Source organism: Nyctibius grandis, chromosome 8 (assembly GCF_013368605.1).
Source record: "Nyctibius grandis isolate bNycGra1 chromosome 8, bNycGra1.pri, whole genome shotgun sequence".
Taxonomy (NCBI): Eukaryota; Metazoa; Chordata; class Aves; order Nyctibiiformes; family Nyctibiidae; genus Nyctibius; species Nyctibius grandis.
The window spans coordinates 39,714,537-39,740,993 of NC_090665.1; the positions used below are offsets into that span (position 1 = coordinate 39,714,537).

The 26,457-nt window shown below is 53.4% G+C and overlaps 1 protein-coding gene across 3 annotated transcripts in view; it reads right to left on the reverse strand.

Moving 5' to 3' along the window:
- PIK3R3 (phosphoinositide-3-kinase regulatory subunit 3) overlaps positions 1-26,457 on the reverse strand; it is a 78,764-nt gene that overhangs the window by 27,103 nt on the left and 25,204 nt on the right. The window contains exon 1 of one of the 3 annotated variants that reach the window (XM_068405899.1): positions 5,629-6,425. The exons of the other annotated variants lie outside the window; for them this stretch is intronic. Coding sequence (XP_068262000.1) covers positions 5,629-5,734 — 106 coding nt within the window. The 5' untranslated portion in view covers positions 5,735-6,425. Of the gene's footprint in view, positions 1-5,628; positions 6,426-26,457 lie in introns of those variants that run through there. 3 annotated transcript variants of the gene reach the window in all.

Sequence of the window (26,457 nt, forward strand, 5' to 3'; positions counted from 1 at the left end):
CACACCTATTGCTTTAATGGGGCCGAAGTTTTACAGCGACCTGTTTCAACAGAGTTAACAGTCTTTTTGACAATAATAAAGCCTAAGCTTTAAAACATACAGGGAATGCTGATAAAAGTATTCTTCATGCTGCTGTTTCCAGTGTTCTTTAAGTTCTCTGCCCAAAATGTGACTCACTAAACAACCAACATGAGATGATGTAAGGCCCCCAACTGCTTTTAGTACTGGGTGCAGATGTGTATGACGAGCTATGCCTCTGTTTTCCCAAGCTGTAGAGCAAAGATAAGCCCCAACAGCTTCATTCTGGAGTAAGATACCATGCATGCAGTGGCAAAGACAGAAGTCAGCCCTGCTGCTTGGGAAAACGATATTCCCCAACAGAAACTCCAAGAAGAGTCTTTTCCTTTTAAACAGGTGAGGTAGAAGGAAGCAACAGAGTGATTAACTCCTGTCAGGTAAAGGCATCATGCAACATACAAAATTGTTCAGAACAACAGTTGCAGAAATAACATTTGCTGCAGGTTTTGCCTTCAAACACATGGTAAAGAACTTGGTTTCTTCTCAGAACGTTCTCTCATATTTTTGTTTGCATAAACCTACAGCTTTACTGGACACAGAGCTGAACGACTCCCTTCAGCAGGCTTTCCCTTCCCAACTATTTCTACATCATTGGAAAGCCTACTGATAAACAAAAATGTCAGCCTTTTAAAGCAGGCTCTCCCATCTCAAGCAAAGCATCATTTCACTTTATATTAATGATGATATTTATTGCATTCATGTATTTAATTGAAAGCTGATGAGTGATATTCTTTAACAGTTAGAGCCATCAAAATGAAAACCAAATGCAAGGAATGCAAAAGCAAGCCTGAAAATGCAATCAGAAATAAAAAATGGTTACAGCAGTCATTAAACGAAGAGGCCAGTAGAGAAATCTAGGTGTAACAAGAACAGAATACAGGCACTTCGCATCATTGTCCTCACAGGAGCTGAGACTCCAAGCCATTTTCCAGGATATGCAGAATACAAGTGACTGAGCCTTATTTATTCCCTGCTCTACCCCAAAACAGTCTGCACAAACTTCTCTTCTGTAATAAGGAAATTCTCAATCCCCAACATCTGCCTTTTTGGAAACATGACTTTTCAGAAAGACTTAAATTTGCAACCAAGACAGTTGCTGCTACAGTGCTGCTGTCTTAATTACATGCACTAGTAGAACCACTATTTTTGTTAATATGTCTAAGAGCAGAACTTTTCTTTGATAAGCTTCTGGAGTCAGCTCAGATAAGCTGAAGGACAATACTGACAACGCTATTAAAATTTGCATCTGTTCTCCCACTGGAAAACCAGTCAGGCATAGACATGCAGCGTTCACCTACATCAGGCCACTGCATACCACAAACCCCAACTGACAAGCCACATTCAGTTTCCACTATAGCATTGATAATGATACAGCAGGACTGGTATCCGAGTAAACACTGCCCTTGAGATCAGAACCCTATGTTTTCCAAATTACAATTATAGTATCACTCTCCTAAAACAAGGGTTGTCAAATTATATATGAGAAGAAAATAGAAACTATAATGAATAAATAACACTTCTTCCCTTGAATACTTGCCTCACTCATACAATGGCAGTGCTGCCTTTGCAAAGTAGACCAAACTAAGCAGCCTATAGGTTATTGCGGACACCCCCCCATACCGCCCCCCCCGTTAATTATTAAAAGATTTTGTAGCAACAGCATTGTTGCAGCCAGTCTCAGCACATGAGGCAAGGAAGAGTAATATACTTGAAAAAGACGGTTGGGTCAAATCATAAGCACAGTCGGTGATGTTTGGGCCTAACAGGCTTCAAAAAGGTAACATTCATATAGCTTTAGGACAAACACTTATCTATTATCTGCTCATAAATAGCCAGAGCCCATTCTGCATTACTAAGCCTACTTTAAACTTGTGGTTTTCTTCATAACCCACTCAAATGAAACTAAACTCTAATTTGTAGTTGAGCCAAATGTCTTTGCTGACATCTGTATCTGAAATCCCAGCGGAACACTCTTACCGATTTTCATCCAACTGTGACAAAATGTATTCAGTGATTACACATTTTATCATCAACACAACTGATAATATATCCCAGATCTACAGAGGGAAAGACATTGCTTAGTCCTACTAATTAGCAGTGAGGTAGTACATAGGTAGTTACACTTCAGGTACTCTGGTAACTTTTGCAGTCAATTCAACATCCTCTGTTCAAAAGCAACTTCTGGCAGTAACAACTTTTTTGCAGACCTGAACAGATGTTGTTAAATAAAAACTAAATTTGATCCTGTAACTTATTTCCTTGCCTTTTCAGACAGCAAGATCCACAGGAGGAACAAACATGTGAATGAACCCCTGACAGCCCGTTTCCTAATGCCAGAACCAGCATGTGATGCTGCTATGGCCATAACAGTCTAAATTAATCCTGATCAGAAAGTTTAGAAGCTAGTTCCAGTTTTGCCTTTAGACACTGCAAGTTATTTAGTTGCACCTAGTATTACACATATAGATCCTACCTTATGCCAGTGATACATTTTATTATGCATTTATTATTATTATGCAAGCAAAAGGAAAAAGTTGGAGGTGACAGGAGTCACCCTGCTGGTTGTCACCACTGTTGCTCCTGTATTAGTTGCACTGCTCCAAGGCGTGCTTTGCAAGGCTGGCAGAACAGAATCCCTAGTTCCACAGCTCTGTTTAGGAAAACTGTCCCACTCCTATATTTGGGAAGGATTAAAAGCTAGCAATCCCTTGTTGCCTGACCCTGCCTCTGCTGGAGTTGGGAAAAACTCACACGTGAGAGGGGCATCAGCTTTATTATTATTTTTGAACTTTTGAGCAAGCCTTCTAGCAGAGAGGCTTCAGGACCTGCTCTGAGCATCCATTTACACCTACAACCCTGGGCAGAAAACATGAGCACACCGATAAGCTGGTGCAGGTGCACTGAGGCCTGACAGAAGCCATGGCTGCGCTGCAGGCTGCCTGCCGTCACAGCGCTTTATTTCTACATTATTATTGGGCCACGCTAAGGTGGGTATTAAGACAGCATGCCAAGATAAATTAAAGGTCTACTGGCCCTTAACAAGAAACAATATCCCCACCCTTGACTTAGAGGTTATGGGTGATTTGTCTTCTGCCTGAAGTTTAGACGCACTAAAATGCAATCATGAGCAGTCATGCGTGATTTGAGACGCTCGGCTCGTGGTATCAGTCGATGCCCAGTCCTGCAGCATTAAAGGCCAGCCGGGGATCTCTTCACGCAAGTTCTGTGAACAAAAGACCGCGCTGCCTCCTTTGGCAGCGGGGACGCTGGCTGTGCACTGTGAGTTTGTGCGCTGCTGAGAAAACATATTGCCACCATTGCGCTGCTCGGGAGCTCCAGCCACCGCGCGGGGGAATGCTGTCCTGAAAACCTGCACACGTTTTTGTTGGAAACGGGCCAAATGGAGTTGTGGTTGTTACCGCGTGCAAACGCAGTGACTTTATCCCAAGATGTGCCAAGTGTTTAAGCCTTCCAAATAAATTCCTCCACACTCCCCTTAGGGATGACCTATCATCCCAGACCAGAAAATGCCTTCCTACCCCACCTCTGGATGAGGAAAAAGCAGACCACCTCTGCCACGCTCTCCCTCCCTCCCCCTGCAATTTAAAAGTTACAGTTCTATGAAATCAGGTCATACACATGGGGATCATCCCATGCATCATTTCCAGCTCTGGCTTTTCTAGTTTAAAAATATGAAAGATAAAGTTACTGAACACTTCAGGGATCAGCACGCAACATTAAGTCCTTTTGCTAACTGGTGTTTGGACTGTGCAGAGCCTTGATCCCTGACAACAGGGCTTCAGTGATGGAAATATTGGTATTATTAATGACAGAAGCCCTGCTGCTTAATGTAAACTTTGTAAGGCTGCATGGCCAAATTCCTGCAGAAATACTGGAAAATTGTCTTCTGACCAGTTCAGTTACACCAGCCCCTCTTAGCAGCCTCCTCACACTAAGCCATTCAAGGAGCTTTATTTTTTTTTTTTTTTTTTTAAAAAAAAAAATCCCACACCAATTGTTTTAAGTCACCTACAATGGAACTCAGGTTTTTGTTCGCTTGATACAAGCGACTACAAATACTAACCTCATGAATAGTTAAAAGCATTTACAAGAAAGACATCCTTTGAAATTCACAGAAGCAGACAGACTTGACTGAACTTTCTGTTTTCAGGAGTAACATCTAAAAATAGGTAGTGTCAGCTATGCAAGAATTTAATGAGTAGTGGCCAGCATTGTGTGTCTGAGAGATCTGTCCAATTTTTAAAGCGTCAGAGTTAGAAGAGGAAGCAAGTACAGGTCCTTGAGATCCAAAAATCCCAGGATGATCACCTCCTCTTTTAATTCAAGTACCACATACCTATGGAGAAAAAAAAAAGAGCTCACCGTGCTGAAACAAAGAGACTAAACCACACTTGGAAATACAAGCCACGATTCAAGGACAGATTGAAAAGCGCATTTGGAAAGTCTAACAGTACATGCCACACAGAAGATACCACTTAGAAGTACTTATTTGCTATCAGTTTCTCTGCAGGCTAAGATTTTTGGTGCATATTTTACTGTACCTTCTGGCTGTACAGATCAGAGACCTGAGAACATAAAGGCCCTTCAATTACCTTACTGCTCTCAGCCTGTTAGACTCTTAACAGGTATAGATACGGTTTCACCAGTACCCATTTATGCTTATTTTAATTCATTATCAAAGAAAGACTCAACCTCTTCTCCTTGTAAGCCTTCCCTCACTCTTCAGAGACAAAAGAAACTTTCTGTCCCATCTAAAAACTTCAAGCGAGCGAGGGACAATGCATTTCTCCATTTTCAGCACTGGCAATCCATAGAGGGGAAAAAAAAAAAGTTGCACCAAACCCTTCTGAACAAGGTTATTAAGCGTTATCAAAGTAACAATGCCACCAGGGATGGATTCCAGCCTGTTCCGATGTATTATCCCCCCAGCACCACAACCCAGAGACAATCCACACCTCATCTGTCAGTGCTGGAAGAGAGCTGGCGAGAAAAGGGTCTCAGAGACTGTGAAAGCGATTAAACTGGAACTGAATGGAGGTAGGTAAATCACTACCATCAAAGTGTTACAGGCACATAAAGGCACACAGGTGAAGAGGCTAATAAAAACGCTCCTCTAGAAGTGAATACAGCTGAAATATACAGTTTTCAATAAAGGCTTAAAAAAAAAAAAGAGAGAGAGACTCGGAAGAGGGGCTGCGAGCAGCTCTCCTCCTCCTGCCTCCTTCCACCTCCCAAAAGGCACCATAAATTGCAGTTATCCCCCCACCCCCCAAAAAAAACCCAACCCAATATTAAAATACTTTTGCCCAGGAGACAGCGGATTCAAGTCCCTGGAAAGTTTACGCAAAGTTTAATTACATATATATATTTTTTTTTCTCCCCTCCCCCTCTGCAAAGGGAAAAATTTTCAAAGGGGTAAAATTCTGCAAGGAGGAGGGAGGACGGGCAGGGGAGAGAAGGTAGGAATGAAAGGCGGCCCCAGGCGCTGCCAGGGGGGCAGAGGCAGGCACGCAGGCTCCGGCTCCCTACCTGGAGGGTCCATTTCAATGTAAAAGATCAGCTCAGTGGAATAGGGCATCATCACTTCCCTCCAGTCCGTGTCATCGCGGTCCATATCCCACACCGTGTTGTACATCGCGACAGTCAAGTCCCGGCAGGTTTATAAATTAGAGAGATTGGCTTTCTCGGCTTTTAATGGAACAGGGGGAAAAAAAAAGGGGGGGTGGGGGTGGAACCAGCCGAGAATAATCCACCCCGCTCTAAAATAACACTTCTAGAAAAAAAAAATATTTTAAAAAAATCAAAAAATTAAACTTAATTAAAAAAAAATAGACCCACCACGCAAGCCACCTCAGCAGCTGCCCTGCAGGAACTAAGATAGGTAGTTACATATATATATGATATATATATAGAGTGCTTCTTTTTGTTTAAAAAGACACCTTTCCACAGAAAAGCCACTTTCCTGAATTCTCTCTAAAAATCGCCATTTTCGGGGTATTTATCAAACACCGCGCTGAACGCAAAACAAAACCCCCCACACAAAAGCGGAGGGTGGGAAGAAAACGGATAAAAAGGGGAAAATTTCGGTCTCTGGATGAATTCTTTCCGCCGGCGGAGGAGGAGAAAGGAAGGGGCGGCGGGCAACAATAACGGCGGGCGCGGAGCCCGAGCGGGGCGGGCAGCGCTGGGGGCCGCTCGGCCCGCGGTCCCCGCCTGCTCGGCTCGGCTCGGCTCAGCTCAGCTCAGCTCAGCTCAGCTCAGCTCAGCGCTGGGCGGGCAGCCCGCGGCCACGGCGCCCGCTGTGCCCCACTGTCAGCCCCACACGGCGCAGGCGGCGGCCCCGGGCAGCTGCGGCCGGTGTCAGCGCCGGGCTCTGTGCGGCGCCGCCGGCCCCGCTCGGTTTCATTTTAAGAGGCTCTGAGGGGCCCAACCGTCGCCAACCGGAGCACAAGGCCACGCCCCCCCGGCGCCGCGCGGGAGGGGCTCGGGGCGGGGCTTCGCGCCGGCTTTTTAACCCCTTCGAGGAAGACCGGCGAGGGGGGTGCGAGCGGGCGCTTCCACGAGGCAGAGGAGGGGGGTGGGCAAAAAAAAAAGCAGAAGGGGCAAACGTCCCTCTTCACGCCGGCGAGACGTGCCAAGAAGAAAAGCTTGGCACAAGACAAAAATCTGTTTCACCACTTTCCTAACCTTTCCCCGGCTCGCTTTCGCCACTTAGGCCGCGTCTATCGCCGCCTTTTGCTATCGACCCCCCCCCTTTCTGAGGAGAGCGGGGGAGGTGGTAGGTCCCTCGGCCGGCCTGTCGCCAGGGGGCTGCTGCCTAGGAGCACGCGCGGGGGGCGGCGGGAGTGGAGCCCAGTCGCCAGAGCTGCTGCCTTTGTCTGAGGGAGCAGCGGGCGCCGGGATTGGCAGAGGGCTCCGGACGGCCTACCCAATCAGCTGGCGGCGAAGCCGGCCGGCTCGATGGCGATTGGCTGGGAGCCCCGGTTACTAAGCGGGACAAAGAAAGGCGAACGCTGAGGCGGAGAGGGGGGACGGGGCTGAGGGGGCGCCCGGGCACCCCCGGACCCTCCCCGCGGCCGGGGCACCCCCGGACCGGGCCCTGCGTCCCCCGCCACAGCCGGCCCCGACGCTGCCGGTGCGGAAACGCCCCCGGCCCCCACTGCACACCCCGGGACGGTGCCCCGCAGCGCCGGGCCTACCTGCTACCCTCCAGCCAGGGCCGGCCCCGCTGTGGGGATGGGGTCAGTGGGAGAGGGCCTCGGCCCAAGCCCAGGAGGCCCTTTGCAGGTAGAGCCGCTGTCCCCATCCCCGGCTGGGGCCTGGGCTTGGCCGACGCCACCGCACCACCCCCCAGCTGCCTGCCCTGCTGCTGCTGCCAGAAACATGGTCTCTCCTTCCCTGCCTTCTGCAGGTCCCTGGCAGCTGCCTGCTGTGTATTCCAAATAATGACCTGAGCGTTCCAGAGGGCATCGTAACCATCCACTAACTAGAGTGTGACCCCTGAGGAAACCCGACGCTCTTTCTAGCGACATAACCAGGGGAAAAAAGCAGAGGAAAAGGCACCAAACCGGATGGCTGCCTTTCACAAGCTTTGGGATAAATCTGAGCTGCAAACACACCCAAAACTGAACCTCAGCCTGCCTGCCAGCCGCATCCCGATGGCCAGACCCTGAGCCCGCAGCCCACAAGCACCAGCGGGAGGCAGAAATGCAGCCAGCTCGGCAGTCAGCCTCGGTCTTAGTGTGACGAAGCATCCTTAAAGAAAGGCAAAATGACAGCTGTTGAGAAATTAAGGAGAAGCCCTTTCCAGAGACTTCCAACCAGTGTCGCAGGCACAAGGACAGGCGAGCACCTTGATCTGCTGTGGAGATGTCAGGCAACGTTAGAAAACCCAGCACTGAAGTTGTCTGCTTTATTTGCACTTTAAAGCGTGGAAAAGAAAGTTAGGGATAATTTCGCCCGCTCTAGCACTAGGTAGACAGCTCCTGAAAACATACTCCTGGCTTACGTGAACCCGAGGGTGACTGCAACATTGAATAACTGAAAGGCTATTCCCAACGTAAGAGTACGTGGAAGAGCTGGGCGCAGAGGAACTGAAGTTTGCTGATGTATCACAACTTCCATGGCAAGCAATTGAGAGCAGTGCTGCTCCAGTAATAGAGCTCCTGGAGGGATGGACAGCTGCAGAGCAGCGCAGGGCTTTGATTCAAATAACTCACTGTAGATAAATTAATTTTATATCCCCATCCACAAACTCTGATTAATCCACGATAACCAGATACTATTCCTTTTTCTAATTTTTACATTAAATTTCTTGGGCTGATACAATATATCAGCTTGAGCTTGCTCAAAGTGAAATGCCCCTTCTGAAGCACAGCCCCCTCCCAGTGAAATTTAAGTTGGTACCGTGGGTACACACCATCTGCTGCCCACTGACGGTGGCTTTGCAGACCCCATGGTGCTGAGAAATGGGGCTGCCGTCCCTACCACAGCCCCCAAACTTGGATTAGCAGCTCTGGTGGGGGTGGGGGGGGGAGCAGGGAGGGAGGCTCGGGTTGAAATTCATTTTCCCCCTTCCTGCACCTCATTATAAGTTCCACCCACATAAGACCTAATTACTTGGCTTTTATGCTGGCAAAGTGGATTTCATCCTTGCTGTTTCCCATGGTGGTTGCCTTCATTTTCATGGCGGCACTGATGGTTACAGCTTATTGATGTTTTCACTTTAGTGATTTAAAGCAGAATACATTTTGTTATTAGCGCTGGTTTCTCTCATTGCTGCTTTAATCAAAGATGCAATTTAAGGCAAAGGATTGTGTGTAATGGTAAACAGTAGGATAATGCCTTGAGAGAACAGAATATTAATGTGTTTTTATTTCTCAAAACTGTGCTTATAATATATCCAGGATTACTTGGCTGCCAACATGCACGCATGGGGCGCTCCCTTTCCTACCACACCGCCTGCCTTGCAATAGGGACGCGCGGTTGTGTGCATCTGCGTGCTGGGGAGGAAGAGGGAGGCACAAGTGCTGCCTTACACACAGCAAATTCCCCTCTGCCTGTGTGTCTCTCCTCCTCGGGCACAAAGTCTGAGCAGCCAGTGTCATGGCAGTGCCCTCGGAGAACAGGAACAAAACCGGGAGCACGCTGAGGGCTCAGGGATGCTCAAGGTCTGGCTGAGCACTAGATAACACCAAGTCAGGAAAAGCTACATTCAAACACTGAAATAAAATAACAGTGACAATGACAATGCTTGAGGTGGGGGCACAGTGCTCGAGAAAGGGTTCTGGTGCCCCACGCTAAGCAGGAGAGGGGCAGCTCCAGCAGTCTCTGCTGCGAAGGGAGGCTGAAAGGCAAGAGACAAGCACGGTGTCTCCTGCCTCCCCGATGTCCCTGCGTCGACGCTCACGCGTTCACTGGCTTTCATTTCCTTGGATCTGACAATTTGCATTTCAAGGCAAGATTAAATATTGAAGTTTTGAGCGCTTCCATGTGCTTCAGGAGGAGCCGAACGGACCCGCGCTGGAACAGGCTGAACACAGAAAAGCCATTTGTGCCAAACTGCTTGGTTTCCTCTTTGCCGAGCCATTATAATGTGATATCCGACAGCTGAATGTAGGCCACAACAGGCTTTTATAGTTGGAGGCGTAGAGGAGGGAGGGGGGCTGAGTCCACAGTGCTGCCAGCCAAATGCACTAAAATGATGAGAGATTTTTGGGGCAGGCTGGAGGCTCCTGGCCACTCCCGAGATCCAAATATTAGCTTCACCATTAGCACAAGCTCAGGGCCTGCTGGAGGGGAGCTTGTAGGAGGTAGACCTGCGTTCGTGTCGGAAAGGATGACTCCCTGGCTGGCAGTAAATGCTACACGAAATTACTAGCCTTGTGCTGCACAAACACCGGGATTTGTGGAGTATCTGCCGTAATTGGTGGCCAGCTTCCCACGAGGGTGGCCGCATCTTGCAAGTAACAGCACGAGAACAAACAGTCGCGGCAGTTTGGTTTAGTTATCGGATTGTTCCTGCCTGTTTCTCACCTCCTGGTGATGAGGAGACGAGGGAAGGCAGGAGGGTTGGTCTGCTTTGGCTCAGGCGCTGCCGCTGGGGTCTCAGCACGGCTCAGTGCTCTGCAAGCTAAACCTGGGGCTTGCTGGCTGGAGAAGAGGTGAGGGGGAAAGGCAGAGGTTCGTCCTGTCTTCCTGAACCAGCATAGTGCTGGCAGCACAGGGATGGTGCAAGCACCATCTTTCCCTTGAATTGTACAATCCAAGCCCTGAAAATATCCCGGGACCACAAAGAATTTGCCACCAGATTAGGCGTATTAACCCCTATGGGGGTGAAGTAGCAGCAGTTTCCCTCCCCGCATCTGCCTGCACCTTCATGTGAAACGTAATGGGTGCTTTTAACAAGGACTGTGCTGCCTTCTCTGCGCTTTAGAGTCATTTTATGGCCTAATGGGCTGCAAAACAGTTGCCTCGCTCCACCCCAGATGCGGCTGCATTTCTGTGGTGAGGAAAAACTCTGGCAAGTGTGCCGAAGTCGGGTGCTTTGGTTTGAAAATTATACATTGCATTAAAAACCTGTATTAAAGAATAATATGCGGTCTGCAAAAACATTCAAACGAAACACTTCGATGTTAGGAAGTGTCTTATTTACAGCTGTCGGAGCAGCTCGTGCCCTCTTCCCTCCCACGTCCGCACGGCAAGCAAAGAGGTCGAAATAGGGGCTCACGTACGTAAAGGTCGTAGCACAATGCATGCACACAGAGTTGAGCTTGCGAGGAATCATACATTAGGCATTTCCTAACTTAAAAGCACTTGGCTTTGCATTGTAAACAACATTCTTTTAGCATAGGAAATAACATTTGAAAAAAAAAGAATAAAATCTTTTAAATAAGTGTCTACAACGTAGGTTATTGCAGCTGGACTTAACATATTCCTCAGCAAGGTTTGGGCTGTCCTTTCCTCACTGCTCCAGAGGTTTCTGCCCCAAAAATCACAGGAGTAACGGTCAGGGCTGGAAGCAGAAAACTGCTCTCCTGCAAGGGGAGAGGATGTGTGTGTGGCTTTCGCAGCCGGGCAGCGTATGCCAACCCCATGCTCTGCCCACTGGTGTCCTGGGTGGACATGTCTGCGCCGAAGGGTGCCCAGGGATGGGTGTGCGAGGGGGTGGGCACGGGGGGGGTGAGGGAAAGGACACGCCGCGCTGAGCTGTGCTGAATTTCTGCTTTGGCAGACAGCACCGGGCCAGCTCTTTAGAAAGTTCACGTTCAGTTATTGTTTTGACAGGCTGCCAAAGTTTTCCTGAGGAATGCAGGCAGCAGAAGGGAAATGGCGATTTTCAAACTTTTTTTTTAGAACTCAGCCAAACCAGAATGGAATTTCATGGGAAAAGCGAAAGGTACATCTCTAGCCTCGGGGCATTGTCGCTGCCAAATTTCAGAGGCTGGCTGCGAACAATGGAGGTGTCGGAGCATCTCCAAAGCAGCGCACACTTGCACGCACTCACATGTGCTCGCACAGACTCACACTCGCACACACGCTGGAAGCATCTTCTCTAACTTCTCCCACCCTACACCCAACACCCCCAGAAGACTGACATTAACCTGTAGCGCTTAAAAAAGCAAAAGAACTACCCGTGGTGTAAAAGCAGCAGACAAAGCCGGTTTGCAGCTGATGAAGGGATTGCGATTTGGCCTTGGGAGGATGCTTAGGTGCTCTCCCCACCCGGCTCCCAGCCTGCAGCAGCTGTGCACAGTGCTTCAGGGACCCCACAGCCATGGGGCGGGACCCCTTCTCCCCACACACTCTTCACTATGTCAGTCCCAGAGCTGCAGGGTATTTTTGCAGGTCTTTGTACCCCGAGGAAGGGCAGGAGGTTGCAAGCTCCCCTCCTCCTCCTCCTCCATGGAGGCAGCAGAGCAGCCGGTGAACCGCGCTCCGGCGCTGCGGCACCCCGGGGTCTGCGGGGCTGTGGAACCGGGCTGGGGAGCTGCCAGTTACCTTATATTTTCCAGTACACTAATTTCTCTTGTCATCTTGCCAGTGACAGAGAGAGTTAAACAGAGCAATCCATTAAAGAAGCAGCCTGACAGACGGATTGTTAAGGGTTTCAGCGATCCCCATTTACACTGGCTTGAAAAAAATTTTGCCTCGAGCAGCTCCAATTACAGAATTATCGGACCACACTCCGGTCCCTTTGTGCACTTCGCATCTCTGTCATCGTTCCAGTCCTCTCTCTATTTAGTCGCTTGGAAATGGTGAGCAAAATGGAAGGAGACTTGTAACAAGTTCAGAGGAATTAGAGGGGAAAAAAAGAGAGAGAAAAAAGCCACCACTTCAATTCTAATGTCCTAAACCAGGACATTTTTGAAATGTAACACTGTATAGGAATTTAAAATATTTTTCACTTCCTCTATTCATTGCTTTAATGCACTGGAACTACTTGCTCAGATTTTTTTTTTCCCAAGGAATGTACAATAACCACTCTGTAAATTCCTCAGGTCTGATTTTAAGAGGAACTGTGGAACTTTATTCATGGAGGAAAGAAATAATCCCAATACCTTCCTGCAATAACTCTTTCTTTTTAATAAACATGGCAGTGTACGTTTTGATCACAGCCAGTGATACAAGTGGCAGGAAGAGGAAATCAATGGCACGTCTAGGAAAAGCAAGGTCTTGTCCCTGCTCTGCTGCCATCCCACTTGGTGACCTTCAGACTGAGTTGCCAGCACTGCTTTGAAGGTGGCATCATTCCTGGTAGGAGGAATTCTGGAAAAGCCCAAGTGAGTGGTCAGGTCTGCAAATGCAAAGCTTGAACTCATAGATTTGTTATTATTATGAAAAAAACCCACCCCAACACAATAGTTTTCCTGCTCTAGGATGCAAAGCTGAAGGGTTCCCTAACCCGTCACCTGCGGCTGAGCCAGGCACTGTCACCCATGACACAGCAGCTACGTGACGTACATGTTATGCCCCCAACCAAATGTGACCTCACCTATTTATCTTCCAGTAAACTCTCCTGTTCCTGGCTTCCCGAACGATTTTATGATCCCATAGCTAGTGTTATCCTAGTACTAGTACCCTCGTCTATCCATAACATGTTACCCCACGGTAAGAAAATGCCCCCCTTTTCTTGCAGCAGAGATTATCCAGTTTCACAGGGAGGATAAGTGAGCAAAGCCATCCCCATGTTCTGCTAGGGGGAGGCTGAGATCAAGCTGCAGTGCTAATGCACGAGTGAATGCTGGCCCTAAATAGAAGGAAGTTTCTCATGGCTGAGTCCCCAGTCCTGCCATGGGACTCCCTTGTCCCCGTCCCCTTCCCTGGGATGCGAAGGAGCTGACCCATCGCTCTTTGGGTCCGGGGAACCTCGCTGCAACGCATCCGAACTCAGAGCTCTGCCCAGCCGCAGTAACGGAGACTCCTACCCAAGGTTTTGGGTGGAGATTGAAAGTGGGAGAAAAAAACCCCATAACAACCCAGGGAGCTCTCGGGAGTATTGAAAAGTAATCTCATTTCTTATTAATTGCTTAGGCCAAGAATTCAAACGTCGGCAGCGTGTTGGCTGGGGTTGGTTTCCTTGCAGTTATCCACATGCAATTCATGCCTTGGAAAATGACCCATTTACCATCGTGCATTGTTGCTTAGCTACACGGGCTTTCCCTCTAAGTTTTCCCAAATGGAAACATGGCTCTATTTGCTTTGGAGCTCATTTTCCCTGGCTTTCTTTGCTTTACAGTAAATAAGCGCAAGAAGAACAGCCTCTGAACGCTAAGCGAGGAAATAAAACAGACAGCGCTGTGTAGGGTAATAATTTAAAAACCAGCACATGAACGCCATGCCTTCCTCGTCCAGCCAAGGTGACGGGCAGGGAGGGCTTGAGCAAAGGCAACTTGCAGATCAGCTTCTTTAAGACCTTTTTTGGTCTGTCCTTTGCATTAAGGTTCTTTCCCTGCTGAAGATTTCCAAACCCAAAGGGGAAATTTGGTTGAATAATGCTGGGTTCCCAAGAGAAGAATATTAATTTCCTGGAGGACAGGTGGGACTCTAGGGCACTGAGAACTCACTCTGTGTCTCTGCTTGCCATGATTGCCTTGTGGAGTCCTAGGCATCCTCTAGAAACAGGCAGAAAAGCACCTCCCTCATCCCTGCAAACCACCACGCCGCTTTGCACCATCAGACGGGACTTTATCGCCATCAAACCCCGCAATTTCACAGACTCACGAAGTCCCGTCTGCAGTGGCATAGCTGTTGGTGGGCACATGCTGGCGGATCAGCCACTGTAGCATGAAGTTCAGCTTCCTGGCACACCAGGTAAATCCTTCAGCCATTTGCTGGAAGCCTGAGCCCATCAGTGCCTGTGCAGCACAGATGTCCTCTAAAAGTGCAACAAATCCAGAGCATTTGGAAGGCATCATCTTCACTGCCGGTGCACGGAGGGACTGCGCAGCACATGTGCGGCTGGTCCCCTGCCTCCCGGCAGCGTTGGTCTTGCTAAGCACATGCCTTAGGGCTGAGCTTTGCCAGCATGGTGCTCGCGTCCAGGGTTTCCAGATGTCCGGCAGTTCTGTTCCTTGATAATCAAACAAAACTTGCAACATCTTCAGATTTTACTGTGGACGAAGCTTTTGGGTAAAAAGGCAGCTGGGTCTCTCTCACAACGTGGAGGTTGGCAGAAACCAAAGTGCAAAACCTTTAGTTTCCTTGTGCCGTGAACACGCGCTGGACGCGAGCTCTTTGCCGAGCATAGGCAAAGCCGGCAGCTGCGGGAGTGCTGGGTGCCTGCAGCTTCCAGGAGGAGTAGGGTGCCCCGTAGGGTGAGCCCTTGCCCTGCCTTCTGCTGACAAAGCATAGAATGTGTATTGTCTCCAAAAAGAAAAAGGGAGAGACAAAGTAAAGAGTGGATACTGATTACCGGGCCAACATACTGGTCTAAGGTTTAATACAACAGTTTCCAGGCCAAGAACCTGCCAGAAAGTGAAGAGGGACATTGTACCTATGCAAATCCCAGCCGGTGGGTTAACACATCCCACACACTGTGCGCTCTGTGAGAGCTGCCAGCACCTGAAGAAGCCACCTTTACTGCCCCGGTGCTTGGAAGCTCTTATCTCGCTTTGACCAAACGTACACAATACAACTTTGTTTTAGGCGATACCTCCCAGATGAACCACCTCTGAAAAGTGCTTTGAGGAATTAAATGAGAGAAAGCAGTAGGAGGGGGAGAGGCAGGGTAAGGAGAGCTGCTGCGCCACAGGAGACACAGTTGATGGTACTAAAACCCCTAAATAAGGAGGTAGGAGCAATGTCAGACTGGAAGAGGCTAACGGGTGACCAGGCTCCCTGCCACCAGAGGCACCCCAAGACAGTGGCTCGGTCACAAAGTGAGTATCCACTTCACCATCCCCTATGTCCCTGCAGCAAAGAGGGGGATGCTGTCACCTGCAGATGCTGTCTGGGTCTGTGGCACTCCAGCTAACTTGCCTGCACCTCCACACACACCGAGCTCAGGCACATCATCCTCATCCTCACGGCACAGCGCCATGGCTCTGGCTCCCTGCAGCGAGTGGGTTTCAGCACAGGCATTTTGGGCAGCCCGGCAGGTGTTGGGATCAGCCAGCGTGTCCTGTCCTTCCCTTTGCTGTTGCATTCCTGCAGCTGAGGCCACATTCTGGTTCTCGCACTCCCCTGTGGTCTCTGCAGTTGATGGGGAGATGCCAGGTCTCTCTCGTCCTGGGCAAAGAGGTGGAGACCTGCTCTTAGGAAGCGTGAGTGTCTCCTAGGCAGAGCCACGCGCTCCTGCTGTAGGCAGTGGCAGGGAATGGGGCATGGCTGGTGCAGAAGACAACGGGAGGGCCAGCACAGCCACGCTTACAGGGACGCAGAGCTCGGTGCCACTGTGCTGTCAGAGGGAAGGCAGGACAGATGGCCAAGAGCTGCGTCCATCACTCCGGCTCACTGCAGGCTGGGCACTCGCCTTAGGTCCTGGAGCTGAATCAGTCCAAGGGCAGTTTTCATCAGTGGAAATCCCTCTGGTTTTATTGTCTTTGAAAGCCTGGAAGCACCTGCCTGTTGCTCAGAGAAATGTCAGGCAGGCAGGCTAAGGGTCTGGTAGCACCTCCCCTTTGCCCCGCGCCCTTCCTGGGCACCCTTTGGGGCCCAGCCCTGCCAGCACCTGGAGCCCCAGTGGCTGGTTTGGAGTTGGCCCTGTGAAAATGAAACATCAAAAGGGCTCTTTCAGCAAGGGCTATTTCCACATCCAATGCCTACCTCCAGTCCTGAGCCATCGGGGAGAGAGCTCTTCGTAAAAGGAGAGGGAAGATTAATATTATTTTTCAAAAGTATAATGGGAGGTTTCCACTCCGCGAGCACTTCAGAGTTGGTTTTTGCACAAAGCCAGAATAATTCCAACGCAAAAGGAGAGAGAAAAATTAAAACACATTAGGGGGGGTTACAAATGTCTGAAAAAACAGTTGGTCTGAATGTAAACATTCACATCACCGCCACTTTGGGGGCTGGAGGAGGTTGCTGCTGGGAGAGCCTGACTTTCCCATGGACATGTGTGTCCTCCATCCTCACTCGGAGCAGCGGGATTGTTCTCTCCTCGAGCATGGGGAGCCAGAGATGGCCTGTCAGAGCTGCAAACTGGTGGGAGGGGGAAGGAGAGGACGAGGGGTGGAGGAGATGCTGGGAGCACCCTCTTGGGCAAGTGGAACAGGGGAAAGCCTGCTGCCAGGTACAGCCCTCCTGCAGCTCCACGGAGAGAAAGGCAGCACAAATCCAGCCCAGCGACTGGCCAGCAGCGTGCCCAGACCATGGCATGGCTCTGCCTTGGAAATGCACCTGTGGCCTCAACATCTTCCTCTTAAAAACATGCCATAGCATCACGGGGGAACCACATCCCAGAAGCCTTGACAACAAGTTTCTGCTCCGTGAGCATGAGCCGTTGGGCCAGACGGGTGTATAAACAATTATTTGATCACTTCCTCTGCAGGAACCAACTTGAAAAATACCTCCGATTCACAAACTTGCAGCCTGCTTCTGAAAAACCAGACTAGGAGCAAGCTCCCACTCTGGAAAATCCCTTGCCTGTGTCTGCTGTGCATCCTTTCCTGTGCGGGGAAGAGTTGGGCCAAATGCAGAAGATGCCATGGGGCTGGCAGAGGTGCTCTGGGGCAACATCCCTGGGCCACTGGGTCATGGGTGGTAGGGCTCAGCATCTGGGGTGTGATCTGTCCTTGGGTGACTTAGTGCCTTGCTTACTTTCTGCTTCTTGGTCATTCAACAGATGGGGCTGAATCTCTTGCCAGCGTGTATCTCACCTTCCTCTGGACTCGGGGTGCAAATGTGACGCAAGGTGTGGGACAGTCCTTGCAGCCCCAAGCCTCACAGTCACCGGTGCCATGAGACCATCAGTGGTTTTCACTTAACAAGTGGGTAGGGAGAAAATCCTTGTGGTTAAGGGAGAGAAAAATGCGAAATGTGATCCTGAGGGCTCAGAGAAACTCTTTTGGTTAAGCCAAACCATTGCTGTTTCCCAATGCTTGGAGTTTCCCACCCACAAAGAGGGCCGGAGCAGGCATCTTCACCACGTAAATCCCACTTAGGCCCTTAAAGAAATGCTTGAGTGGTGCTTCAGGTTCACCTGCTGGCCACCGCAGGGGCAAAGATTTCACATTCACCCAAGAAAGCAGAAAAATCCCCCAGTCCCTCTGCTGGAGATTGCAGCCAATGGCCGGAGGGCAGCAACGGGAGAAAGAAGCAGCAAGAGGGTGGCTGGGCAGCGGTGTGTGGGACCATGCTGGTGAGCACTGAGTGCCCCAGCATCCTTCCTCGACGGCTTTCCTGCACGCCTGGAGCCATAGCAAGGGGAGGTGACGGCAGATGCAGCTCCGGGAAGGTGGGGAAGCCCTGGGAAAGCGGCTTCACGCCGATGACGGAAGCTGACATGCGTCGGGTCGGTGCTGGGAAAGCCAAGGGGTGCGCTGGAAAGGGGAGACGCCAGCGGCAGATGGTTGTGCCAGAAGGATACGGCCGGTTTGCTGCCTGCGGGACTTCAAATGCTCTGCCCAAAACAACTTACTCAGATTTACTGTAAGCGGCAGCCGGCCCATCTATAGCTTGTGGTGAACATACCAGCCCTGCGTGCAGAAAGGGCAGCAGGAGCCACGCTGGCCCCCTGCCCGGCAGGCTGGAGGAGGGGAGCGGGGGGGCCCTGCAGCCCTGCCCGCCTGTCCCGGCCCGTGGGAACAGCATTTCCCAGGGGCTGGTGCTGTTTGTTTGGGTAAAGGCATTGAAATTCGGCGGGTGGCTTGTTAGGGAGGCAGCGGGTGAGGAACGCAAGTGGTGAAAGGGGGGTGGGCTCCTGGGTGTGTGTAACACACATATACACACACATTGCACACACACTGGACCCTGCTCACCTGCCTCCACACTGTCTGGAAACCCCCAGCCGCGGCCAGTTCTCACCATGTCTGGGGTCCCCGTCCCCCTCTGGATCCCATGGAGCTGCACCCCCAGGTGCCAGCCCTGCCAGGGCTGAGCAGGGGAGCAGGGTGTGCATGGGGAGTCCCACAGCTGGGCATGGGATACCCCCCTCCTGCCTGCAAACCTGCTTCTCTCCGTAGCCAGGTCTTGCTCTTCACAGCCTGATGGCGCAGATCCACTTGCCAACCCATAGCCTCGAAACACAACAGTTTGCCCCTGGCTGGAGCCCCCCACCATCTGCGTCCTGGACCCCTTGGGGCATGCTCAGCTGGGGCTGGGTGCCTGGGAGGAGAAGATGGAGGGAGGATGCTGCTGCAGAGATGGGATGCTGGGGCATGGCCATGGAGCTCGCCATTAGGGATGGCTAATTTTCTGCTCACACCTGGGCTAGGTCACCATGAATTAGGGGCTGCCAGCAAGGAAGGAAACCTGGCTGGCTCTTCTGACCTGTGGTCCAGCAACGTCCCCCCCCTTCCCCTCCTGCTACCCCAGCGTGCAGCGCTGTTGTTTTCCAAGGGGAAATTCAGGAGGGTTTTATCCCCTGGGAGGGGCTTTCGGGGGAGCCGGTGGCTGGCGGGGATGGTGGAGCACAGCTGGGGTTTCTGATGTTCAGAGACTCTGCATGGTTTCAGGCAGGAGGGACCCATCGCTGCCCACGGGCATCACTGCTCAGCCCCGTGCCAGTGGCAGTTAGTGAAGTGAGGCAGAGGCAGGAGCCCTGTGCTTCGACTAGGAAGGCAACAGTCCCAAGAGGATGTATGTTCGTCACCCAAGAGCTTTGGTGACCAAACCACGCTTTGTTGTTCTCCAGCAACAACCCCCATCCCAGCATGGAGCTGGTTGCAGAGTGTCCTAATGCACGTAGCGGCATTTGTAGAGGTCACCCACCACAGGAGAGAACGTAGGAGGTGGGCCTGAAACCTGCCGAGATGCCTGCAGTGTGCTAGGGGCACCTTTGACGTAGGATTTCAGGTGACTTCTGGAAGCTGGCATGCAGGACACCAGAGCACGCCACCGAAGGGGACCCCCCCCTGCCACCCCAGCCCCACACACACGGTCCCTGTTGGGATCCTGTGGCCAGAGCAACTGTTTGGCCCAGGACACAACCTGAAAGGGCAGAAAACCTCTCGGCGGGGCTGGGACCCACTGGGGGCTGACATCCTCCCCCGCCAGCACAGCCATGGCTCCCACCGCAGCCAGGGCCGGTGTGGCCAGCCACCCTGCCACTGCCCTCAGCCTGGCGCAGGTCCCAGCGCCAAGTTCAGAAACATGAGGTGGATTTTCTCTTGCCAGGTGATTTCTGCTGCCCAGTGTGATGCTCAACGGCGATGCTGTGAACATTAACCCCAGGTGACAGCTGCTGCCGCTCCCAGGGGAGCCCCCAGCCCCGCACACTGGTCCCAGCGAGGTGGCACTGGGGCAGCCGGCTGTGCCGGCAGGGGACAGGCAGGGAAAGCCCCGAGCGCAGCAGAAACCGTGTGGGCAGCTCGGCAAAGGCACGCAGGGGCCAGGCCGGGCCCCACTGGCTGGCAGCCGGCTCAGCCCTGGGGCACCGCGGCCATGGCCGAGCCGGGAAACGCGCCGGCTGCGCCCGGCTTCCGGCCTTTGTGCGAGGAGCCGGGGCTGGGCCTGTGGCGGTGGCGCGGTTGTGGCAGCTCTGTGGTGGCCATCCATGGCCTGGGCCGCGCTGGAGGGTCGCACAGCCCCGCGCCCCGGGAGGTGCTGCCGGATGGAGGGGGCTGTGCGGGGCCTGGCCGAGGGGACTCGCTGTCCCCTCCCGCACAGCCATGCCGGGAGGGAAGCTTCCGACACCGCTGGGTTCCCGGCAGCCAGGGGAGGTTTCAGCCCTGGCTCTGCTGTCTGGGCTCACGCTTTCTTCCCACCTCGGCCTGCAAACCTGGCACTCGGGGCTTAGCACTGTTGGTGCGGGACGAGACCGAGGGTGGGCAGCCCTTCGGGCTGGGTCCTGCAGAGCAGAGCTGGGCTCATGCCAGCGCCAGCAGATGCTCCAGCCCTTCTCCTGGCCCCTCTCCCAGCTGAGCCGTCTTTGCCGGCGGGTTGCACCGACGGGCTGCTGCAGAGGCACTCAGGCCGGCAGCGCTGCGGGAGCCGCATGCTGCCCGACACCGGCCAGCCCAGTGACATCAGCCCGTGCCACATCCCCATTCCCCTGCTCCACAGCCTCCCACCGAAATCCTGTAACAGGCCACCGTGCCCCCGGCAATGGCGCGGGGTCACTGTGCCGTGGGGTGCCATAGACGTGTGCTGCGGGGCCAAGGGCCGGGACTTTTGTCTCTCCCCTCCCTGGCATGGAGGCGAAGCATCCTGCGAGGTGCGGATCCCGCTTGCACGCAGCTGTGGTGCTGGTGCCCGCCAGCAGGCATCAGTGCCCTGGGCTCTGAGGCTGATGGGCCTGACCCAGCGCAGGTGATGGAGGACCTGGCTGCTCTGGGCTGGGGGATTCGGGGGATCCAGGGGACACGGGTGTGGGGACCGTGGCTGTACCCTACAGCAGCGTCCCCCCAGCCTGCCCCAGCCACCCTGCGCCGGCTGCGGATGTTTTCTGTTCTTGCAAGAAATCCAGCTGAAAACAAGAGGGGCTGCGCCTGCCAGGTGGCTCCTTCTGAGCCCTTGTTTCTGCTCTGCATTTAAGCAGCTGTGATTTTTGCTTGGAAAAGTCCAAATTTTTGCTCTGCACAGGCTCTGATTTTGAAGCCATCAACACCGAGCTTCCAGGGACCGAGGGGCTCCCGGCGCCTGCCCCTCTCCTGCCCATCCTGCCTGCGGGACCAGCTTGCCAGGAAAAAAATTGGATCTGGGGCTAAAACGACCAGCCCAAACCTGAATGTGCCTGGGGGGAGAGCTGACCCTGGCCCCCACAGCCCACCAGCACCAGCTCCAGCTTAACTCTCTCCTCTGCGGGAAGGATTCAAGCCTTCCAGTCAAAGCCAGGAAGGAGTTAGCAAGTCTTTGTGGCAGGCTGATCAGAGGCAGAGGTAAATGCTCCTGCGAAGTGTAGTCTGACTGGTTAAAAGCTCAGCTCAGCCTCTATCCCAGCATTGTCTTTGCTTCTTATAAATATAGGAGACACTTCTGCAAACAGGGATTTTTTTTCCTTTTGCCTATTTGGACGCCCAAGAGACTGGGGAGAGCCTGTCGCCCTCCTCCTCCTCTCCCCAGGGTGTCATTACGGTTTATTACCACCCCCCCCCCGGTGCCCTCATCTCTCCAGGATGGGTTTGGCACTGGCAGCCTCGGATCCTGCGGGTGCAGCAGGAGGGGGATTACAGCTCACGGGGCTGTGGGTCAGGGCAGGTGAAGGCAGCAGAAGCTCCTGGTGTTGGGGAAATGGGTCTAGGGGCAGAGCCAGGGCCCTCTTTCGCCTTGCAAGCCAGGTGTTCCTCCAATTCCATGCCCTGGGGAGACCCCTGGATGGGATGGGGCAGGGGTTGGGGGGAACGGGGACTGGGAGGCTGGGGACTCTGCTCACCGTGAAGCATATAGGAACCCAAACCAGAAATTAAAAAAAATCTTAACTATATAAAAATAGGTAACAGTTACCTGGTTCTCTCTAAAAACCCCTATTCCGGAGCTGGTGGCACTAAGGTGGGTGCAAGAGGGTGGCAGCTCCACCTGTGACCCTCCCTGCCCTGGCCACCCCACCCCATGGCAGGAGCATCCCTGGGGGCCCTGTTCCTGCTGTCCCCTGCAGGTGACAGAGGACTCCCTAGGCAAGGCTAACCAGCACCCGTGTGCCAGCCCCAGGAGCTTGTGGGTGCCCTGGAGAGGGTCCTTTATCCCCAGGGCTGGAGGGTGCGCAGATGACCTCTCCCCAGGGATTATGGCTGGAGTGGGGGGCTCCCGTGGGGAGCACGAGGCAGGCAGGGATCAGGGGCTTGCCAGGGATTAAGGTATTTTCCATGCATTTCAACTAGTCATCATGAACCCAGAGCTATCTAGGAAAGAGCGACCCGCAGCACAGCGCCCAGGGGACGGGGAGAAGTGGGGGGAGAAGCTAATTCCCACTCCAGTCCCCACCCCAGGGCTTGCAAGGAGCAGGGGGAAGATGCTTACAGAGGCTTGGAAGCCCCCAAAGCCCCAGCGATGGCCCACGGGCCCCAATTCAGGGAGAGACGAACATGTGCTGCACAACCGTGGTGAGATGCATGCTGGTGGAGGAGAGGTTGGGAGGCTCGGGGGGGACAGCAGCAAGTCCCAGGGGGACAGCAGGGCACTGTGCCCTCTCTGGGGCCAGGACAGAGTGGTCCATCCCAGGAGGCATGAGGGCTGGGTGGCTCCAGGAGCTTGTTAAGCTTAATCCTCCCTTGGATTAATGCTCGGGGGAGCTGGGGACAGTGGTTAAACCCGCAGGAGAGAGCCCTTGTGGTGTTGAGCGTGGCACTGCAGTGAGGTCGGGGGGGGGGAAGAGGGGATGGGTTAAGGGTAAGGAGAGGGGCAGGTGGTCCCGTGGCCTAATCTGACATGCGGCCTCAGATTTTGTGGGCATGTCCCTGGGCCCTGCCCTCCCTGGGAGTGAAGGGATGGGCAGCGTGATGGCCACCTCCACGCCGGGGTCACGTCCGGCAATGCTGCCCGGCTCCAGGAGGCTGCTGCTGGGTCTGGCTCTGCAGGGCCACTGCGGGCTGAACCCCTCGGGATCAGAGCAGCCTGGAGGTGACAGACAGACCAAGGTGGAAACGGTCTGCTCTTGGAAGGATGCTCTTCTGGGGAAATGCCTGCCTGGGATGAAGTCTCCAGGATGAAATCTCTCTCTCGGGATGAGCTGGCTTTCCTGGGGCTGAGCTTTCAGCCCAACTCAGAGGAGCGGTGTGAGGATGCTCAGGGATGCTCAGACAGCCCATGCTCCTACCCACGCAGACCCCAGGCTGACCCCAGACCCCAGCAGAGGAACCCCTAGCTTGTGGCATTAGGAGCCACCCCCCTCTGCAGCCACCAGTCACACTGTGGAGCTTGCAAGCCCATGCAGGGGCAGAGCAGCCTGGCTGGCATCCCTGCAGACGGGGCCACCCCTCCTCAGAGCAGCCCCAGCCCTAGTTTCCCCCTCAAAGCAGGTACCAAGAGCCCCATTGAACCCCCTGTGACACCCTGTCCCAGCCTCCTGGGGACCCCACGCCGGGTCCCCCAGCCCTGGCTGAGCTGTAAATGCCACGTGGATGCCCTTAGAGGAGGTTCCCATACCTTGGCAGCACGGGTGCAGCTCCCTCCTGGGCATCCCCTTGTCCGAGCTGTTTTGCCGGGCAGGTGGCTTCGGCACAAAGGTGCCACTGAGTTACACCAGCGTCCCCCCGGACCCTGAGCACCAGTTACACCTCCTCCACCCCTCTGCAGGCTTGGCCCCTCGTGGGAATCCCCTGCCCTGCACCTAATCCAGCCCGTGGCTCCATGCTCTGGGGCTGGCACCACCCAAATCTGCTGCCTGTCCCAGGGAGATGCCACAGGACATTGTCACCCACCCTGATGTGGCCAGTGTCACCTTGGGTGCCTCCCCGGCGGGGCGGGGGTGGCCTTGCAGGGACTGCAGGTGCCATGTCCCTGTCCCCTGGGGAAGCGAGGCAGGATGGGATGTGCTGTCCTAAGTGGCATCTTAACTAGATCTGATCCAGCCTTGCAAAGCCACAGGGCCTTCAATTCCCTTAGCACTCCAAATCTGCTACTGTGCATCTAAGCAGATTATTTTAAATACCCCATGATGGACTGCTCCTTTGTAATATAATCCAGCCTTGTGTGTCCCATTCCCCTCCTATTTGCAGTGATTTAGCTGCAGCTGTGACAGCTAGAAACCTCCCCAGCTCCCCCTGCTCCCTAGGAAATGTCCTCGTACCAGCCCCTTCCCCAAATCCCGCTCTGCCCTGTGCGGCCGGATCCCGGGGATGCCCCCGCTGCCTTCCACGAACGCTTAGCGTGGAGCCTTTCATGTCTTGGGGCAGCGGTGGCCGTGGGATGTGCTGCCCTGGAGCTGCTTCATCTGCACCCAGAGCTGAGCCCCTGCACTGGCATTGCCACCACCTGCACCCCGGGGCCAGATTCTGCCCCAGCTGCTTTCACCCAGCCAGGGGCCACGCAGGAGCCCTTTTGGGTGGGTTTTACTGGTTTTTGGGCCTCTTGCTCTGACACCTCAGCCCTGCCACGAAGTCAGCCAAGAGAGGAACCATCCTGCCTCCCGCTCCGGCTGGAGAGGGGGATTTGGGGAGGGTGGGGGCCGGCACGGAGCCCACCCAGCCCCGCTCTCGGCAAAGAAGCTGCCGCTTTTCCAAGCACTTCCCTTTGGGGCTTGTCTGATTAATGAGGGCTTTTTATTTCCAAACTGTTTGAAATCGTGTTTATTTTATCTGCCGCCGGATTCCTCTGACTCAGGGCTCATCGTTAACTGCCAAAGATGAGTGACAGATCCCACTAATTACAGCTAATGATGGCCTTAAAGGATCTCTGCGTGCGCACGTGTGTTTGTGTGCACACATGCCAAGGGCCATTTATAATTTAAAGTGGGGAGAGTCGTTAGCATAAACCGTGCCCGGATTAATTGCAGAGAGCAGCCTCTTCGGGGAGGATGCTCACCGAGAGGTTGTGGTTTCAAGCGCTGGATGCTGAGGATGGTGCAGGCTGCCTGTGCAGCGGCAGCGTGGTCCCGAGCTGGGTGTCAGCCTCGGGGACACCAAATCAAAGCCACCACGTAGGAAATATTTGGTGCAGAGCCACAGAGCAGCCGGCGGGGACCAGGGGATCCTGACACATGGCACAAGCAGGAGCAGCTCAGAGCTGTGCAGGGCCATGGGAGCTGACACCCACCCCCTGGCAGAGCTCTGCAGGGTGTTTTCCAGCTGTGAGGAGTGCCATGCCCAAGAGACCCCGTTCTCCCCCAGCTTCTGTGGGAACAGGCAGCGGGAGCACCGGGAGACACTATTTGTGGCTTCCCTGGGGAGCTGCAGGAGCACAACCCCTTTCTAGACACCAGAGATATCATTTGGGGGCTGGGGTTAGCAGTGCCCCCGCCTTGGGGAGAGCTCTCCCCCCTCTAGACCCTGGGCATTCCAGCCCTGGCATTGGCTTCTTTGCTTTTACCTTTCTCCACCGGAGGGAAAGAGGGAGGATGGAGAAGACAAGGCTTTCCCCACCCCTGGGCTGGAGGACACGGCATGAGAAGCAGCGGCTACAGGAGGTCACAGCCACCACCCTGGCGAGGGGACGGGCAGCTCAGGCAGAGGGGCACATCCCACGGAAGGGCTGACCAGGGGGCTTCCATGACCCGCACAGTGGGATTTAGAATCATAGAATCATTTAGGTTGGAAAAGACCTTTAATATCATCAAGTCCAACTGCAAACCTAACAAACACTGCCAACTCCACCACTAAACCATGTCCCCAAGCCCTTTCCTAAACCAGCTCTCCACTTGCCTGGGCTGACTTTCCTGACCTCTGCAAAGAGGGTGCATGTGGACAGACCTGTGTGTCCCCCAGATCCATCTCCTCATCCTTCCCCTCCATGTGGGCCACGGAAGAGGCATGTGGGGGGAAACCAAATGCTGTTCCAGATGGCAAAAGGCTCAGCAGAGCAGAACTGCTCCCCAGCAGTTGGCACAGCTCCATGCCCCTGCATGTGGGTGGAGGTGTGGGTGGAGGCAGCGGTCCGTGCCCTATCTAGCAGCCTCTGGGATTAGCTGTGCGGCACCGGGAGCAGCTCTGGCAGTGGCGGGGTAGGAACAGATACACCCTGATAAGGCAACCTGAACCCTGGGGACAGTGAGCCAGCTTTGTTAATCCCCGCGCATCTGGGCACTGATGAAGACGCTATCATCCCCTTTCCCTCCACGGCAGCCCATGTGTGACCACCGGTCCTGGCTCACACGAGACAAAACCC